The 21,002-nt window shown below is 41.2% G+C and overlaps 1 protein-coding gene across 1 annotated transcript in view; it reads right to left on the minus strand.

Annotated features, from left to right (window-relative positions):
- Nucleotides 1-21,002, minus strand: part of LOC126413481 (ras-related C3 botulinum toxin substrate 1) — a 139,606-nt gene that overhangs the window by 98,399 nt on the left and 20,205 nt on the right. The window contains exon 4 of the mRNA XM_050083267.1: nt 7,547-7,664. Coding sequence (XP_049939224.1) covers nt 7,547-7,664 — 118 coding nt within the window. The remainder of the gene's footprint in view (nt 1-7,546; nt 7,665-21,002) is intronic.

Consider the following 21,002-nt stretch of genomic DNA (forward strand, 5'->3'; position numbering starts at 1 on the left):
TCATTTAGAAATCAACTTAAAATGTCTTCAAAAATGTCCAAAAACCAACAGGGATGCATTTCAAAATCATGAATAATCGATAGACCAACGTGCGCTGGATGCTAATCGCTTTGTGAAACAGGTTTTTTTCCCCTCAAGAATATGAATTTGGTGCCCCTTTTTCCCGGTAGCATAGCTGATTGCTGCAACTGCTTGCACAGCCAACAGCCACATTTCTGTAGCCAGAAGCAGGAGAATCTACTACTCAAATGCGACAACTGTGTATGCGCATGAGCCTGCTCATAACTGCTAAAACAAATCTAATGTAAACAGTTGTGACATCATGCTCATCGGAGGCAATTTGTTGTTATGAAGCATTGCATAGTCTTCCTAAAGCCTTTGAGACACTTTGCTGTTGGCAGACGCTTGCATGAGCACTATGTGTCGTCGTCGTATATGGCGCATTTCCTTTGCAATTTAAGTTATTTTCATTTTTCTCTCTCATTTATGTTTTATTGTTGAAGTATTATTCTGCAGTAGCGGGATACAGTAATATCCTTTGTTAGATTATCGGTTCTTTCCAGTCAAAATTACAAAAATTTAACAGGAAACTAAAACAATGAAATATACCTGGAATTCTAAAAAGTTCCCAGGTTTTTCCCGGTTTTCTCCTAGATGAAAAAATTCCCGGGTTTTTCTCAGATCTCGCGTTTGTCCCGGGTCATACACACCCTGTCCAAGATACCAAACACTCTCCTGCTTCGATTGGGTCGAGCTCAGTCTTGCATGAACAATATCTTGTCGAAATCAGGGTCACTTTGGATAATGAGGATGAAATCGTCTTCCAAAACCTTCACGTACCATTTGGTAGTCACCATGCCATCAAGGAGTATCACGCCAATTATTCCGTGACTGGACATTGCACACCGTCATCTTCCAAAACCTTCATGTTCCAATCGGCTGCCAAGGAGTATCACACTGATTATTCCGTGAATGGACATTGCACACCACACAGTTACTGGTTGAGGCTGAAGAGACTTCTCTATTGCAAAATGCCAATTCTGTTCCCCACATGCGCCAATTTTGGTTATTGACGAACCCATCCAAATGAAAGTAGGCTTCATTGCTAAACCAAACCATATAGAGCATACAAATTACCATCATGCCCTGTGGCCAACCGTGCAGTTTGAACTTCTTAACAATAGTTCAATAATTGTCACCCTGTATGTGTGTGAGTTCCTTCACACGATACAGGAAACATAGAAAATTTTATACTTCCCACCCACTGCCTCAAACTGTAAGCAAAATGACCCAGTATAAGGGAATGAAAATTTATAATAAATTATAAGGGAACAAATAATGCCGATGAATTTATGTCCAGTTAAAAGAAAGTTATACGAGCCACTGATACTAGAATGTTATTACTCAGTGGATGAATTCAAGCAGGACAAACTGGAAATTTGAGCTGGATATCTGTTACAAGCCCAAGAAATATAATTTCATTGTTACTATTTATTTTAGTACTATTATTTATTACTGTAAAATTATTGTAACTGTATTATAAACTTTTGACATGTCCCCTGTATGCAAATAAAATTGCATATGTATGTCATGGGATGAATAAATCAGAATTCCAGTTAAACACAGGATTTCAACGGAAAGAATTACTATTTATTAACATATGCAATAAAATTAACGCTCCATGGGCAGATTTTGTCTGTGTGAAAGTTAGCTTGGTACAGGCAACCTAACACGACATTTATTTCATAGGTACCATTACTATGGGCAACGTGTTTCCTGGTTTATTACCAAAACATTGTGAAACTTTGTTAGAGTTCCGATACAGGGCTTCAGGATCTGTGTAGCCTAGAAATTGACCTAACAATATTTTGCACTCCATTTACAGTTGCACGGGATACTGCGACTTGCTCGAATACAAGTATCACAGCAGCACAAATTTGTTGCTGTGGTTTCATAATGTAAGCACAGAATACTTCCCAAGCAAACAGAACTGTACATGAGATCATGTCCATTTCTGTGAAAATTGTGTTGTGAATAACTTTTTCCTGTCATGCAGAGCATTCTGCATCTTATGTTAGCTCAGGTTCTAATACCAAATATTCTGTAAATACCGAAAAATATTTTGTACCTTTTGCATAAAAATAAATTTCATTTTCCAACATACAATAAAAAATGTTTTTTACTTAGGCTGAATTTTTTCTGTTAAATAGACTCAGTTACAATCTTATTTCATGTGATGTAGCCTACAGAGAGAGAGCAAATGAACCAAGTTACTTCACCTTCCACAGGTAACTCCACATTTTTCTGTACGACAATGTCCAAAGTAAGAACTGTGTACGCAGCCAAAACAATTTTTTTGATTGATAATTATCTGCCTAACTGCCACTGGTTGGTTTAAAATATCCCTTCCTTTGCAATCATTACTACTTTACTATTTCAGGTGTACAGTATAACCCATTAAATACATGTACTTGATTACAGTCAAAGTGTTCATCAATAGTAAAAACATACTTGGTTGGCTGGACATTACAATTACAGACATAATGCCAATTGTTTCCAAAAATAGAGACATAATGCCATTTGTTCCCAAAATAGCTGTGACATAGCATATCACAAGTGCAAGAAATGCATACTATTGTAATGACTGCCTGCCACACTTGCTTTCTATATATTTATGTTATATATTGCTACCATTTTTGAGTATAGCTCACATTCATGTGGTACACTATTAGATCTTAAGAGCTATTTCTCAAATATTATGTATGATCTTACAGCACACCACATGAAAATGCCAGAATGAGATTTTCACTCTGCAGCGGAGTGTGCGCTGATATGAAACTTCCTGGCAGATTAAAACTGTGTGCCCGACCGAGACTCGAACTCGGGACCTTTGCCTTTCGCGGGCAAGTGCTCTACCATCTGAGCTACCGAAGCACGACTCACGCCCGGTCCTCACAGCTTTACTTCTGCCAGTATCTCGTCTCCTACCTTCCAAACTTTACAGAAGCTCTCCTGCGAACCATGCAGAACTAGCACTCCTGAAAGAAAGGATAATGCGGAGACATGGCTAAGCCACAGCCTGGGAGATGTTTCCAGAATGAGATTTTCACTCTGCAGCGGAGTGTGCGCTGATATGAAACTTCCTGGCAGATTAAAACTGTGTGCCCGACCGAGACTCGAACTCGGGACCTTTGCCTTTCGCGGGCAAGTGCTCTACCATCTGAGCTACCGAAGCACGACTCACGCCCGGTCCTCACAGCTTTACTTCTGCCAGTATCTCGTCTCCTACCTTCCAAACTTTACAGAAGCTCTCCTGCGAACCATGCAGAACTAGCACTCCTGAAAGAAAGGATAATGCGGAGACATGGCTTAGCCACAGCCTGGGGGATGTTTCCAGAATGAGATTTTCACTCTGCAGCGGAGTGTGCGCTGATATGAAACTTCCTGGCAGATTAAAACTGTGTGCCCGACCGAGACTCGAACTCGGGACCTTTGCCTTTCGCAGGCAAGTGCTCTACCATCTGAGCTACCGAAGCACGACTCACGCCCGGTCCTCACAGCTTTACTTCTGCCAGTATCTCGTCTCCTACCTTCCAAACTTTACAGAAGCTCTCCTGCGAACCATGCAGAACTAGCACTCCTGAAAGAAAGGATAATGCGGAGACATGGCTTAGCCACAGCCTGGGGGATGTTTCCAGAATGAGATTTTCACTCTGCAGCGGAGTGTGCGCTGATATGAAACTTCCTGGCAGGAGAGCTTCTGTAAAGTTTGGAAGGTAGGAGACGAGATACTGGCAGAAGTAAAGCTGTGAGGACCGGGCGTGAGTCGTGCTTCGGTAGCTCAGATGGTAGAGCACTTGCCCGCGAAAGGCAAAGGTCCCGAGTTCGAGTCTCGGTCGGGCACACAGTTTTAATCTGCCAGGAAGTTTCATATCAGCGCACACTCCGCTGCAGAGTGAAAATCTCATTCTGGAAACATCCCCCAGGCTGTGGCTAAGCCATGTCTCCGCATTGTCCTTTCTTTCAGGAGTGCTAGTTCTGCATGGTTCGCAGGAGAGCTTCTGTAAAGTTTGGAAGGTAGGAGACGAGATACTGGCAGAAGTAAAGCTGTGAGGACCGGGCGTGAGTCGTGCTTCGGTAGCTCAGATGGTAGAGCACTTGCCCGCGAAAGGCAAAGGTCCCGAGTTCGAGTCTCGGTCGGGCACACAGTTTTAATCTGCCAGGAAGTTTCATATCAGCGCACACCCCGCTGCAGAGTGAAAATCTCATTCTGGAAACATCCCCCAGGCTGTGGCTAAGCCATGTCTCCGCATTATCCTTTCTTTCAGGAGTGCTAGTTCTGCATGGTTCGCAGGAGAGCTTCTGTAAAGTTTGGAAGGTAGGAGACGAGATACTGGCAGAAGTAAAGCTGTGAGGACCGGGCGTGAGTCGTGCTTCGGTAGCTCAGATGGTAGAGCACTTGCCCGCGAAAGGCAAAGGTCCCGAGTTCGAGTCTCGGTCGGGCACACAGTTTTAATCTGCCAGGAAGTTTCATATCAGCGCACACTCCGCTGCAGAGTGAAAATCTCATTCTGGAAACATCCCCCAGGCTGTGGCTAAGCCATGTCTCCGCATTATCCTTTCTTTCAGGAGTGCTAGTTCTGCATGGTTCGCAGGAGAGCTTCTGTAAAGTTTGGAAGGTAGGAGACGAGATACTGGCAGAAGTAAAGCTGTGAGGACCGGGCGCGAGTCGTGCTTCGGTAGCTCAGATGGTAGAGCACTTGCCCGCGAAAGGCAAAGGTCCCGAGTTCGAGTCTCGGTCGGGCACACAGTTTTAATCTGCCAGGAAGTTTCATATCAGCGCACACTCCGCTGCAGAGTGAAAATCTCATTCTGGAAACATCCCCCAGGCTGTGGCTAAGCCATGTCTCCGCATTATCCTTTCTTTCAGGAGTGCTAGTTCTGCATGGTTCGCAGGAGAGCTTCTGTAAAGTTTGGAAGGTAGGAGACGAGATACTGGCAGAAGTAAAGCTGTGAGGACCGGGCGTGAGTCGTGCTTCGGTAGCTCAGATGGTAGAGCACTTGCCCGCGAAAGGCAAAGGTCCCGAGTTCGAGTCTCAGTCGGGCACACAGTTTTAATCTGCCAGGAAGTTTCATATCAGCGCACACTCCGCTGCAGAGTGAAAATCTCATTCTGGAAACATCCCCCAGGCTGTGGCTAAGCCATGTCTCCGCATTATCCTTTCTTTCAGGAGTGCTAGTTCTGCATGGTTCGCAGGAGAGCTTCTGTAAAGTTTGGAAGGTAGGAGACGAGATACTGGCAGAAGTAAAGCTGTGAGGACCGGGCGTGAGTCGTGCTTCGGTAGCTCAGATGGTAGAGCACTTGCCCGCGAAAGGCAAAGGTCCCGAGTTCGAGTCTCGGTCGGGCACACAGTTTTAATCTGCCAGGAAGTTTCATATCAGCGCACACTCCGCTGCAGAGTGAAAATCTCATTCTGGAAACATCCCCCAGGCTGTGGCTAAGCCATGTCTCCGCATTATCCTTTCTTTCAGGAGTGCTAGTTCTGCATGGTTCGCAGGAGAGCTTCTGTAAAGTTTGGAAGGTAGGAGACGAGATACTGGCAGAAGTAAAGCTGTGAGGACCGGGCGCGAGTCGTGCTTCGGTAGCTCAGATGGTAGAGCACTTGCCCGCGAAAGGCAAAGGTCCCGAGTTCGAGTCTCGGTCGGGCACACAGTTTTAATCTGCCAGGAAGTTTCATATCAGCGCACACTCCGCTGCAGAGTGAAAATCTCATTCTGGAAACATCCCCCAGGCTGTGGCTAAGCCATGTCTCCGCATTATCCTTTCTTTCAGGAGTGCTAGTTCTGCATGGTTCGCAGGAGAGCTTCTGTAAAGTTTGGAAGGTAGGAGACGAGATACTGGCAGAAGTAAAGCTGTGAGGACCGGGCGTGAGTCGTGCTTCGGTAGCTCAGATGGTAGAGCACTTGCCCGCGAAAGGCAAAGGTCCCGAGTTCGAGTCTCGGTCGGGCACACAGTTTTAATCTGCCAGGAAGTTTCACATAAAAATGAACTATGCTCATCACAGATAGCAAATTAAATATATGCACACACATATATAAAAGCAGCTATGGTGGACTACCATTAAAGTAGTATGCATTTCATACCATTTACTAAGACTGCAGAACATCCTCCAAAAGAAATATACAAGTCAAACAACGAAAAGTCCAGGACAGAACAACAATATGAAAAGGATAGATTTCAACTTACTACACACAGGAGGCACTGAGCTGCAGACAGGCACAACAAAAAAGAATACTAAACTGTTTAGACTTTCGGACAGAGCGACACAAATGCGCGTATACACACACAGCCACTGTCACTGGGCACTGGAGGGCTTCCAACTCCTTGCCTCCTGGTTCACATTCCTGCAATAGACCTAGATTCAAGACCACTGCCATACATCTTCCTACAACCACCTACTCCAATTCTGTCACTATCATCTCCTAGCCTGTCAAAGGCAGGCCACCTGAGAAAGCAACTATGTGATCTACTGACTAAGCTACAACCACTGTGCCACTTTCTATGTGGGCATAACAAATAACAAGCTGTCTGTCCACATGAATCGCCACTGCCAAACTGTGTCCAAGACACAGCTGGAACACCCAGTTGCTGAATATGTCACAACATGATGTGCTTTACTTAAATGCCTTATTCACAGCCTGCGCCATCTTGATTCTTCCTACCAACACCAGCTTTTCAATACTGTGCAGGTGGGAACTTTCCCTTCAACACATCCCTAATTTCTGTAGCCCCCTGGCCTCAATCTTCACTAGTCACAGCCCTCTAACTACCTATCCCCCTCCCTGCTCCCACTCCAGCACTACACACACTTTCTATACCACCAATGCATGTACTAGTCCCTTCTCCTTTTCTACTTCTCTCCTCATCTCTCTCCCTCTTCCCCTTCACCCCCCCCCCCCCCCCCCAAACACAGTACTGCACCTAGCAGCCCTATCCTGCCCCACATCACCACATGCTCCCACAGGCAGCACAGCATCTTCCTCCACCCCCACTTCGCACTCTCTCTCTCTCTCTCTCTCTCTCTCTCTCTCTCTCTCTCTCTCTCCCCCCCCCCCTCCCCCCACCGTGCCTCTGCCTCTTCCTTACCCCCACAACCCAACCCATCAGAATGCTGCTCACATAAGATGCAGTCACACTTGAGCCCCAATGCCTGGAGACAATGGGCATACAAGTGCGAGTTGTGCTTATGTGAATGTGTGAGGGAGTTTTCTGCTTCTGAAGAAGGACTCTGTCTAAAAGCTTAAAACATTTTAGCATTTTAGTTAATGCTTCCTCTATGTGGTGAGCAGTAATTTATCCTTTACATATTGCTGTAGAAATACAGAACTGTAAGAGTCTCCCAATACAGGTACTCAGTGCTAAAATTCTCAAATTATTGGGAATGACACAAATTAAAGTAGGATAAGCACTTAAAAAATAATGTAAAACAGCAAAGCTTTGTTAATTTAATATATACCTCAAATAAAGTTCCTATCAAATACATACCAACTAATATCATTGGTGCATCTGGACAGTGGTGTTTTATCTCTGGGTACCATTTTGAAGTGACATTCTCAAAGGAAGAAGGACTTGTCACACTAAAGCAAATTAAAAATACGTCTGTCTGAAAGAGAAACATTGTGCATTAAATAGCTGAGATGAACATAAAATTATTAATTTCATTCAAACATAAGATTATGGAAGAAATACACAGAATGTCTAACTATATTTATAGGGGCAGACATGATTTCCAGCTGCCACAAAAACCTTATACAAATTATTAAATATAATACTGGGCACCTAAATTAATGATAATTGAAAGTTTGTCATCTCAGTGAATGACAAAGTACAGCACAGGATGTAATTGGGAGAATTCTAGGGAAGTGTAGATCATCTGTAAAGGAGAACACACATAGAACACTTGTGCAACCCATTCTCGTGTCTGATTTAAGGAAAAAGTTGAGGCAATTGAGAGGTGTGTTGCTAGATTTATTACCAGCAGGTTCAATCAATACACAAGTATCATGGAAATGCTCTGTGAACACAAATGGGAATCTCTGAAGGAAAGAAGACATTCTTTTTGCAAAACACTATTGAGAAAGTTTAAAGAACTGACATTTCCAACAGGCTCAAAATGATTCTACAGCCAACAACACACACTCTGAGTAAGGACACAGAGACAAGGGCTTGTAGGGAAGCATTTTAACAGTCCTTTTTTCCTGATTCCATTTGCAACTGGTAGAGGAAAGGGAATGACAACCAGTGCTACAAGATACCCTCCGCTATGCAGAATATGTTTGTAGATGTAACAATGTTGACGAATCTTTGTTGGTCATCTAAGAGGATGGCGAATAACGTTTGCAAAACAAGAGGTCAAAATAAATCATTTCAGAATACCTATCAAGCCAGATTCATGGAAGTTATGGGATGACTGTTTCTCACAGAGTAATGTCAGTAGGCTTCAATTCAGGTGAAACCACAACAGTCAAGAGTCAGTTGCAATGGCCAACATAAAGATGATAGAAATTACTGTCTGCTAACTAGTGTTACTACAGCACACAGTGCAGTACGTTACTCAACAACTCAATGTTGATCATCATCATCATCATCATCATCACCATCACCATCACCACCGCCAACCATTTGATATCTACTGCTGCTTAAAGGCCTCCTCTATATATATATATATATATCTATGCATTTCAGTTTGCAAGAAAACATTCACATAGAATTATAGAGCGAAAGTAGAACTGACTTAGAAAAGTTACTTTCAGGCGGTGAAATTTAAATGCTGCCGACAGATACATTAAAACTAGAAAAATCTTTCTGTCTTTCTAGACTGTTATTTCTTAATCAAGGAGGAATGAGAGAGAGTTTTTGGAAGCTGGAGAATTAAGGGCCGGCCACCCGGACCCATGATAAAGATGGACTGAGAGGAAAAGAAATGAAAAGTAGAATGAATAGTGTAATTACGAACCAAAGAGAAACCAGAAAAGGAAATGGCACAAAAGAGAGGGAGGAAAAGGGTGGAAGTAGGAGGGATATTGAGTAAAGCAATAAACAGAATACAAAGAAAAGTACCAGAGGGCTCTAGGAAATGCCATTAACATCAAAGACCCAATGATGGGGAAGTTCCTGATCTACACCTTCCCAAGGCAAAGAGGATGCAACATCAGTTCTTTTTTGAGTCAGTAGTCTTCTGACTGGTTTTATGCAGAACTCCTCTCCCACACCAACCCCTTCATCTCAGAGTAGCACTTGCAACCTACATCCTCAATTACTTGCCAGATGCATTCCAATCTCTGTCTTCCTCTACAATTTTTACCCTCTACTGTTCCCTCTAGATCCATGTATGTTATTCACTGATTTCTTAACAGATGTCTTATCATCCCATCCCTTCTTCTTGTCAGTGTTTCCCACATATTCCTTCCCTTTCCAATACTGCGCAGAACCTCCTCATTCCTTACCTTATCAGTCCAACAAATTTTCAACATTCATCTGAAGTGCCACATCACGAATGCTTCGACTCTCTGGTGCTCCAGTTTTCCCAGAGCCCATGTTTCACTACCATACAAAGCTGCATATTAGTAGACTTCTCTTGGCCAGGAATGCTCTTTTTGCCAGTGCTAGTCTGCATCTGATGTCCTCCTTACTCGTCCATCATTAGTTATTTTGCTGCTTAGGTAGTAGAATTCCTTAACTTCTTCTACTTTGTACCATCAACTCTGATATTAAGTTTCTCACTAATCTCATTTCCATTACTTCTCAGTACTTTCTTCAATTTATTCCCAATCCATATTCTGGACTCATTAGACTGTTCATCCCATTCAGCATATCATGTAATTCTTCTTCGCTTTCACTGAAGCTAGCAATGTCATTAGTGAATCGTATGACTGATATTCTTTCATCTTTAGTTTTAATTCCACTCCTGAACCTTTGTTTTATTTCCATCATTGCTTCTTCGATGTAGAGATTGAACAGTAGGGGCGAAGACTACATTCCCATCTTACAACTTTTTTAATCGAGCACTTCATTCTTGGTCTTTCACTTTTATTACATCCCCTTGGCTCTTGTACATGTTGTATAGTACCCATCTCTACCTATAGCTTACCCATATTTTCCTCAGAATTTTGAACATTTTGCACCATTTGACACTGTAGAATGCTTCATCCAGGTTGACAAATACTATGAACATGTCTTGATTTTCATTTAATCTTGCTTCCATTATCAACTGAAACTCTCTTGCGCCTTTACCTTTCAGCAACTTGGATGCAGGGAGCTGTTAAACTGATTATGCGATATTCTCGCATTTGTGCGGACAATATTTTTCCAAAAGTCAGACAGTTTATCGCCAGACTTATACATTCTACATACCAATGTGAATAGTCGTTTTGTTGCCATTTCCCCAAATGACTTTAGAAATACTGATAGAATGTTATCCATCCCTTCCATCTTTTTTGAGCTAAAGTCTTCCAAAGCTCTTTTAAATTCTGATTCTAATACTGGATCCCCTATCTCTTCTAAACTGGCTCTTCTTCTATCGTTTCAGACATATCTTTCCCCTCAATGAGATCTTCAATGTACTCTTTTCACCTATCCACTTTCTCCCCTGCATTTAACAGTGGAATTCTCGCTCCAGTCTTAATGTTATCACCCTTGCTTTTAATTTCATCGCAGGTTGCTTTGACTTTTCAACATGCTGAGTCAGTCCTTCTGACAATGATTTTTTTTTTCCCCAATTTCTTCACATTTTTCATGCAGCCATTTTGTCTTAGCTTCCATGCACTTCCTATGAATTTCATTCCTCAGTAACCTGCATTTCTGCAGTCCTAAATTTCCCAGGACATTTCTGTCTTCCTTCTTTCATCTATCAACTGAAGTATTTCTTCTCTTACTCATGATTTACTCAGAACTACCTTCTTTGCACCTATGTTTTTCTTTACAACTTTTTTTTGGAGATGTTCACTCCTCTTCAACTGACCTACCAACTGAATTATTTCTTATTGCAATATCTACAGCCCTCGAGAACTTAAAGGGTGTATCTTCATTTCTTAACACTTCAGTATCTCACTTCTTTGCGTACTGACTCCTCCTGGCTAATCTCTTATCCTTCAGCCTACTCTTCATCATTACTAAATTATGGTCTGAGTCTATATCTGCTCCTGGGTACACCTTACAATCAAGTATCTGATTTTGGAATCTCTGCCTGATTATGATGTAATCTAACTGAAATCTTCCCGTATCTCCTGGCCTTTTGCAAGTACATCTTTGCTTCTTATGATTCTTGAACAAAGTATTTGCTATTACTAGCTGAAATTTATTGCAGAACTCTAGTCTTTCTCCTCTCTCTTTCCTAGTATCAAGCCCATATTCTGCCCAAACCCTTTCTTCTGCTTCTTCCCCTACAAATGCATTCCCATTCCCCACGACTATTAGATTTTCCACCTCCCTTTGCATACTGTATTACTCATTCAATATCCTCACATACTTTCTGTATCTCTTCGGCTTGCGATGTCTGCATGTACGAGGTGTGGCTAGAAAAAAAACCGGACTAGTACTGGTGAAAACAATTAAACGAATGCAATAAGGCTGAAAGTCGCATGGCCTGTCACGTGACTCTCGCTCTGCCTACTGCTCGAGTTTCATCTGCCTCCTGCACTCAGTCTGCCCGTGGCGTCTGTTTTAAGTAGTTGACGTTTTGTCTGTGCGTCGGAAAATGTTGAGTGTACAGAAAGAACAGCGTGTTAACATCAAATTTTGTTTCAAACTAGGAAAATCTGCAAGTGAAACGTTTGTAATGTTACAACAAGTGTACGGCGATGATTGTTTATCGCGAACACAAGTGTTTGAGTGGTTTAAACGATTTAAAGATGGCCGCAAAGACACCAGTGATGACACTCGCACTGGCAGACCATTGTCAGCAAAAACTGATGCAAACATTGAAAAAAATCGGTAAACTTGTTCGACAACATCGCCGTTTAACAATCAGAGCAGTGTCTGAGTTAACAGGAGTTGACAAGGAAAGTGTTAGGCAGATTCTTCATGAAAGTTTCAACATGAACAAAGTGTGTTCAAAAATGGTTCCAAAGTGTCTCACAATTGAACAGAAGGAATGCCAAAGAATGATTTGTTCTGACATCCTGGAAAACATTGAAAGTGATCCCACCTTCTTACAAAATGTTATTACTTGCGATGAATCGTGGTTTTTTACTTACGATCCCGAAACTAAACGCCAATCGATGCATTGGAAAACTCCTGGTTCTCCACGACAAAAAAAGGCACGAATATCAAAATCGAAATTCAAGGCAATGATGATTGTTTTTTTTTGACATCAAAGGGATTGTGCACATTGATTGGGTACCAGAGGGACAAACAGTGAATCAGCATTACTACATTAGCGTCCTGGCTACCCTACGTGAGCAAGTACGGAGAAAACGGAACGATTTGTGGAGAAAAAAGTTATGGATCCTTCACCAAGTCAATGCCCCAGCTCACAGTGCGTTGTCAGTGAAGACGTTTTTGGCAAAACACAACATTCCCATCTTAGATCATCCACCCTACTCACCTGATTTGGCCCCCTGTGACTTTTTTCTTTTCCCTAAAGTCAAGTCAGCTTTGAAAGGAATTAGATTTGAGACTGTTGAAGCAGTAAAAGAAAAAGCGACGGAAGTAATGTATGGACTTACCGAAAATGATCTGCAGCATTGCTATGAACAGTGGAAAATTCGTATGGAGCGGTGTAGAGACCGAGGAGGAGAGTACATTGAAGGAGATAACATGAAATTGTAAATAAATGTTTTTTCTAGCATCAGTCCGGTTTTTTTCTAGCTGCACCTCGTATACCTGAACTATTGTTGTCACTGTTGGCTTACTGTCAATTACAATGAGAACAACCCTATCACTGAACTGTTCACAGTAACACATCCTCTGCTCAACCTTGCTATTTGTAAAGAATTCTACTCCCATTATAACAGTTTCTGACCAGAAATACTTGTCTTCTTCATTTCGCTTGACTGACCCCCCACTGTATCTAGACTGAGCCTTTGTATTTCCCTTTTTGATTTTTTAGCTTCCCCAGCATGTTCAAGTTTCTGACACTCCACACCCTGACTCAAAGAATGTTACCCTCCTGTTGGTTAATCAACCTTTTTCTCATAGTCACCTCCCCCTTGGCAATCCCCACCCATAGATCAGAAAGGGGGACTATTCCAGAATCTTTTGCTAATGGAGAAATCATCATTACATTTTATCAATTACAGGCCATAATGTCCTATGGATACATATTGTTTGTCTTTAATGCAGTGCTTTCCACTGCCTTCTGCAACCTCATGCCGTTTACCATTACTGATTCGTTTGCCTTTACGTGCAGTTTTCTACCCTAGGGCAAGAGTGCCCTGAGCCTCAGCCTTCTCCACTGCCCTCTTTGAGAACATCGTTGGTAGAATGAGGGTGACTTTTTATGCCAGAAGTCTTCGGCCACCAATGCTGATTTTTATTTAAAATTTAAGCAGTGGCGGGGTTCAAACCCGGGACTGAGGACACTTTGCTAATTAAAGACGCTACTCCTAGACCACGGGTGCAATAAAATGCTGGAGTGATTACTTATCCCAGCCACGCTTCAGTTCCTGTCTACCTTAGCCACCAATAAACGCCACTTTATGTGACAGCTAAGATAGACAGGAACTGAAGAATGACTGGGATAAGTTGTCACCCCAGCATTTGCTGGGAAGGGCACACACTTGTCCTGGCAATGAGACCCACTTCCAAAGGTAGAAGAACCAACTGATGGTCAATAGCACAGGATGTGGCAGCAAAGGGAAACCACCACATTAAAGATCCACAGATATCACAAGCATCAGCAATAAAACATGCCAGTATCTTCTGTAACACTTAAAGTAGTAAAGGAGTTTTGCTATTTGGAAAGCAAAATAACTGATGATGGTCGAAGTAGAGAGGATATAAAATGTAGACTGGCAATGGCAAAGAAAACGTTTCTGAAGAAGAGAAATTTGTTAACATCGAGTATAGATTTAAGTGTCAGGAAGTCGTTTCTGAAAGTATTTGTATGGAGTGTAGCCATGTATGGAAGTGAAACATGGGCGATAAATAGTTTGGACAAGAAGAGAATAGAAGCTTTCGAAATGTGCTGCTACAGAAGAATGCTGAAGATTAGATGGGTAGATCACATAACTAATGAGGAGGTGTTGAATAGGATTGGGGAGAAGAGAAGTTTGTGGCACAACTTGACTAGAAGAAGGGATCGGTTGGTAGGACATGTTCTGAGGCATCAAGGGATCACCAATTTAGTATTGGAGGGTATCATGGAGGGTTAAAATAGTAGAGGTAGACCAAGAGATGAATACACTAAGCAGATTCAGAAGAACGTAGGTTGCAGTAATTACTCAGAGATGAAGAAGCTTGCACAGGATAGAGTAACATGGAGAGCTGCATCAAACCAGTCTCAGGACTGAAGACCACAACGACAACAACGACGACGACAACAACAACAACAACAACAACAACAACAACAACAACAACAACAACAACAACAACAACAACTTCTGTAAAATTTTCTGGAGATAAAATAGTCCCGCAACTGGATCTCTTGGCGGGGATTGCAAAAGATGCAGACAAGGCGAAGAAAACAATCCAAATTTTAAAACAGCCACTTCAAATGTGAGAAACTGCTGCAGTGCAGTTAAGTAGAATGGAACAACTGGAAATCAATATCTTTGGTCTATCAGATATGAGACGACCAATTAGGAACCATCTGGTCTGATGAGGACAGTCACTGACACTGGAACTGATCAAGACAGATCACGAGTAGGAGTTGGAGTAATTTCAAAAGGAAAAAGAACACTGGCTCAAGTGTCAAGGGATATGTACAATATGGTATAACACACACAACACACATTGTACAGACAATACTCCAATGTGAAACTAAGCCAAAGTACATTGTGATAATGCAATACTAACATCCAAAGCAGAGGATGCAGTAGCTGATGAAATATACAAAGAAATAAGTACTGCAATGACACACATTAAGGGAGAGGAAAACCGGATTTTCATGCAGGGCTGGGATGCAAATGTGGATGGAGAACTGAAAGAGGCAGGGTGTATACGTGGTCAAGGAAAAAAAAGAAAAAAAAAAAAAAACTCCCGGATTTTTCCCAGTTAAAAATACACTTTCTCCCGGATGAAAATACACTTTTTCCGTGTTAAGTGATAGTATACTCTTCCTCGGCACTGTGAAACTCATCAGTCCTATGGTTTTATATGCGGGAGTAAAATTTCCCGGTACTTTAGAAAACAAAACTCGGGGGGGGGTGGGGGGGGGGTGGGGGGAAATCACTCGTAAGTAGCGCGAACACAAGTAAGAAAAGTTATTGGTTTAAATTAATATACATAGTATTCTCATATAATATTGGTCTCTAAGATTAATAAGCTGGAAGAGAAGCTAATGTTGATCTTTTTTGCTCGTGTTACACTGTAAGCTACATCACACAAATGTGCCACTAAAACAACATAAATGTCTGATCTTTTGGGCTCGAAATTCTTCTAAATGGTCGTCCTCAAAGAGTGATTTTTGAATGAGAGTCAAATGCTTTGTGATTTAAGAAATTCATCGTATATTGCAATTTTGTCATATGATGACATGTTGGAGACCGTGGCTGTTTTTGAAGACAAATGTTGATCGTGTTAGGACAGCAACCAGCCACAAATTTACTTTGAGTTCCTTTATTCAAAGGAAACCGTTACCGGTTTCGAATCGTTGCGATTCATCATCAGACGGTTTACACGCTTTCTTTCTACATTTGGTGTGTTTTTTACAGATTAATTGTCCTAAAATATAAATAAAACACAATTACAAACACGCCACACACAGATGGTTGCGTTGCAGATTTTCGTTGCATGTGACTTACGTGAAACGTCGGTTTCGAGTGATTGTTTCTATAACGTTCATCCAATCGATGTAAATGCATTCCCACTGCATCCTCGTTGTTGCACACGAAATAGTTCTCACTGTACACTTTAGATTTGTCACTGAGTTCATTCCAACCACGCACCACATGTTTTGGTACATACAAAGAGCTTACAAACATATGGGTGTCACAGATGCTATGATACATCGTAACATTTGACGATGATGTTTGGAAAGGATCATATATTCTTTTACAAAACTGTAATGTCTTTTACATTAGTGTAGAGAGATTGAATTTTGTTTTTTATATATATATCTAGAGCTGTATAGGTAAAATAGTACATTATTTAATTACATTTGGCAGCATGAGAATTATAGTAGCATACAAATTTTCTACTTGATCTGCAGATAGGTGTATTAATATTATTTGCTTTGGAGGCTGGAAAGTAATTTTTGGAAATTTTTCAGGAAAGGGGCGTTAGCCAACTCTGTTTGTTCGTTAAGGATATAGTCTGGGGTGCTGTTTTTGTGTGTGTGTATTTCTAATTCTTCTAATATATTCATAGTGGCCCCTTTTTCTGTTAGATGTAAAATCTTTAAGTTGTCCTCAATGTTACCCACTGAATGGTTTTCTTCAGCATCATCTTTGTTTTTATATATATATATATATATATATATATATATATATATATATATATATATATATATATATATATATATATATATATATATATATATATATATATATATATATTTTTTTTTTTTTTTTAAAAAAATTCAATCTCTCTACACTAATGTAAAAGACATTACAGTTTTGTAAAAGAATATATGATCCTTTCCAAACATCATCGTCAAATGTTACGATGTATCATAGCATCTGTGACACCCATATGTTTGTAAGCTCTTTGTATGTACCAAAACATGTGGTGCGTGGTTGGAATGAACTCAGTGACAAATCTAAAGTGTACAGTGAGAACTATTTCGTGTGCAACAACGAGGATGCAGTGGGAATGCATTTACATCGATTGGATGAACGTTATAGAAACAATCACTTGAAACCGACGTTTCACGTAAGTCACATGCAACGAAAATCTGCAACGCAACCATCTGTGTGTGGCGTGTTTGTAATTGTGTTTTATTTATATTTTAGGACAATTAATCTGTAAAAAACACACCAAATGTAGAAAGAAAGCGTGTAAACCGTCTGATGATGAATCGCAACGATTCGAAACCGGTAACGGTTTCCTTTGAATAAAGGAACTCAAAGTAAATTTGTGGCTGGTTGCTGTCCTAACACGATCAACATTTGTCATCGTGCATTCTTGCACATAGTTCATCTTGCGTAAAAGGAAATCTGCTTTGAATGTAACGCTTTTCAAACCACCAATCGCAATATTTTCCCGCGACCTGTTAGAAATAGGTTCGTTTCAGCTGTTGCAAGAGAACGCCAAATAACAGGCGTCACCGCGCTTGCGCAGCTACGATGACGCAGGAAGCCCATATGTTCGTACGTGTAAAACATTACATGATCTTACGTATGGCATAAATAAACAAGACATCAGATGATAGTTCAAGAACATCGGAATTTCGTGAACCATACTAAAACGCATAATTCGGCTTAAAATGCACATTCGTATGTAAATTTTCTTGGAGTACCAGTACTGTATTATCTCATGTTTGGTTCTTTATTATGGCACAATGCCATACGTGCACTTGAAATGCAGCGAACAGTTGAAACTAGCCAGTAGTGTGAAAACACTTCGTTTCAAATAAATTGACTGCCTGAACAGAAAAGATTAATAAAAGCCAAATCTCTTTACCAAACCGGCAAAAATAACTTCATTGTTCTGTCAAAAAGGTGGAAATAAAATTTGGAACTAATAACATACTTTCGCCTTCCGTAATTATGTGAACGTATTTTAATTCATTTGATAGCTCCCGGCCACGAAATTCCGTTTTGTTATCATATAGCGTGAGCGGAATAAATGAAGAGGAAACAACAAAATCACTCAACGTAAACACAGGTCACGTGGACGCTCCCCACCTCAATTCAGACTGCTCTGTGCATCAGCCCCGAATCTACGATATTTCCGAACCGAGGCAGTATTAAGTAGTGGCACCCAGCCACACTTCTGTAACCAGAAGCGGGAGAAGGTACAACTCATACGCGACACAACTGCGCATGCTCAAGAGCCTGCCCGCAACAGCTCAAACAAATCTAATTTAAACTGCTGTCACGTCACGCTCATCGGAGGCAGTTTGTTGTTATAAAGCATTGCATAGTCTTCCTAAAGCCTTTGACACAATTTCCTGTTGGCAGACACTTGTATAAGCACTGTTTTGTTGTTGTATATGGTGCATTTCCTTTGCAACTTAAGTTTTATTATTTTCGTTTTCTTTTTTCTCTCGTTCATGTTTTGTTGCTGCAGTATTATTCTGCAGTAGCGGGATACAGTAATATCCTTTGTTAGAGTATTGGTTCTTACCAGTCAAAATCACAAAAATTTAACTGAAAACTAAAACAATGAAAAATTCCCGGAATTCTAAACAATTCCCGGGTTTTTCCCGGTTTTCTCCTGGATGAAAAAATTCCCGGATCTCCCGGTTGTTCCGGGTCGTATACACCCTGAGAGGGAAATGTTGGCAACTAAAGACTTTCTTGGAAAAGAAATCAAAGAGTTGCCCAACTAACAGAGTTCTGTTCACAGCACCAGTTAGTTGTTGCAAACACTCTTTTCCAACATTATAAGCAGACAAGACACACCTGGAAGGCCCCAGGTGACTTAAGGAGGCAACAAGTCAATTACAATTTAGTAAAATCACATTTTAGAAATGAAGTAAAAGACTGCAAAAGCTATCCATCTGCAAACACAGGTGGTGACCACAACCTGGTCCTGATGAAAAATTCATTCAGATTCAAATGTCTGAGGAAACAGACAGTGAAACAGAAATGGGAGGTAGAAAAACTAAAAATTGGGGGACTGGCAAGTCATTATGCGCAGGAAACAGGCAACCTTCCTAAAACTTTCGATTATGGGGGAGTAAAAGAAGACTACTAACAAATGGAATCTGGCACATATACAGCAGCAGGAAAAATAGTCGGGAAAACTAGATACAAAAACATGAGGAAATAGATTACAGTAATTGTTATTCAGCTTATCATAAACAGAAGATTATGCAAAACTGCAACTGATGAATGAGGAAAAGCTGAATACAGAATGCAAAGAAATTTAGTCAAGAGGGAAGCTAGGAAAGCAAATTAAAGTTTTCTTGAGGAAACAGAGAACGGGAAGAAAATATGCGAAATGGAAGAACCAATAAAGCCTACAGAAAAGCAAAAAAAAATTAACACACACAAAACAACAATTTCGTGTACAGTACAAGACAAGGTGGCATATGTTGTTTTGTGACGACATGATGAAAAGATGGAATGGAAACATGGAGGATTTGTACGACAGGATGCCTTTATTGGAGGATGCAATAGGGAAAGAAGAGGAAGCAGACCAAGATGACAAAAGAGACAACATTCTGCAAGAATAATCTGAGAAAGTTCTTAAAAATTACAGCAGAATGAAGTATTGACAACATTCCTGCAGAACTAAACAAATACGTTGGTAACAGCATGAAAATGATCAGGGACAAACAGAATAGGTCCATCTACAACACAGGCGAGATACCAACAAACTTCCACAAATCCAGTACAGTTCTTATACAGAAGAAGGCAGTAGGTATAAAATGTGAAAAGTGTCAAACCTTAAGCCTAACACCATCAAAAATTCTCATAAAAATAATTTTGAGGAGAACTGATGAGAAGGTGGAGGACATGCTGTGCGAATATCAGTTTGGATTCAGGTGAGGATGAGGAGCAAGTGGCTGTCGTGGCACTGAGCCTTCTTATTGAAAAGCAAATACTGGGAAAAAAAGAAAAAAAAAAACAGCTTATAGTGGCTGTGTACATCTATAAAAGGCATTTGATAATGTTATCCGGCAAGAGATGTTCCCAGTGTTGAAGAAAGCAGGCCTAAAATACAAAGAATGAAGGCTTTCATGACTGGATGACATAGCTGCTGGCAAACCTTTTGGAATGTGAGTTCATGGTCCAAGAAACTCTTCTGTTCCCGAAGTTTCGCCGGCAAGATGTCCAGTGTAGTCCCGGATGAAACGTCAGGAACAGAAGAGTTTCTCGGACCATGACCTCACATCTCGAAAGGTTTACTAGCAGCTAAAATACAAAGACACACATACAATACTCAGCGTCTACGAAAATGATGCGCCTGTGATTAGAGATTTTCAACAAGGACAAGATGCAAAAATCAGAAAAGGTGTGCAACAGGGATTTGTGTGCTCTCTCTCTCTCTCTCTCTCTCTCTCTCTCTCTCTCTCTCTCTCTCTCCCCCACCCCTCCCCCCCCCCCCCCTCTTATATTCAATGCTCGTATCCAGGAAGCTACAGATCAAGTTCATGAAACTCTTGAGTTGGGAATCAAAATTAATGTGCAGAAGACAGACGTGCTGTTATGCAGACGATATTGCTCTGGTCGTGGAGGCAAAAGATCTACAAGGCGTTCTCGGCACTGCTGTCAGTATGGTATGAGAATAAATAAGTGAAAGACTAAAGTGGTGGTATGTAGTGCCGAAGAAGAGTATGAACCTTTCGAAATAAGATCTGGAACAGAGGTGCTATTTGGGAAGCAGGATTTCAAGGGTTGGTAGAAGTCAGAAAGAAATTGTAAGCAGCTTACGCAGGCTAGAATTGCATTTAATTTGTGGAAGTGCTTGCTCATCAACATGAACATCAGTCTGGAAACATGAAAACAGGTCATGAAAGTATTTGTTTGGAGTGTGGCCCCATATGGGTGCGCAACTTGGACAATAGGAAAACAAGAGAGAAGATGGCTAGAAGCCCTGGAGATTTGGTGCTACAGAAGGATGATGAGGATCAGCTGATGAGACAGAGTTACCAATGAAGAGATGCTGAGATGAGTACATGAAACCACATCTCTGTGGAAGAACATCCAAACCAGGAGAGAGAAACTCATAG

This window comes from Schistocerca serialis, chromosome 1, assembly GCF_023864345.2.
Source record: "Schistocerca serialis cubense isolate TAMUIC-IGC-003099 chromosome 1, iqSchSeri2.2, whole genome shotgun sequence".
NCBI lineage: Eukaryota > Metazoa > Arthropoda > Insecta > Orthoptera > Acrididae > Schistocerca > Schistocerca serialis.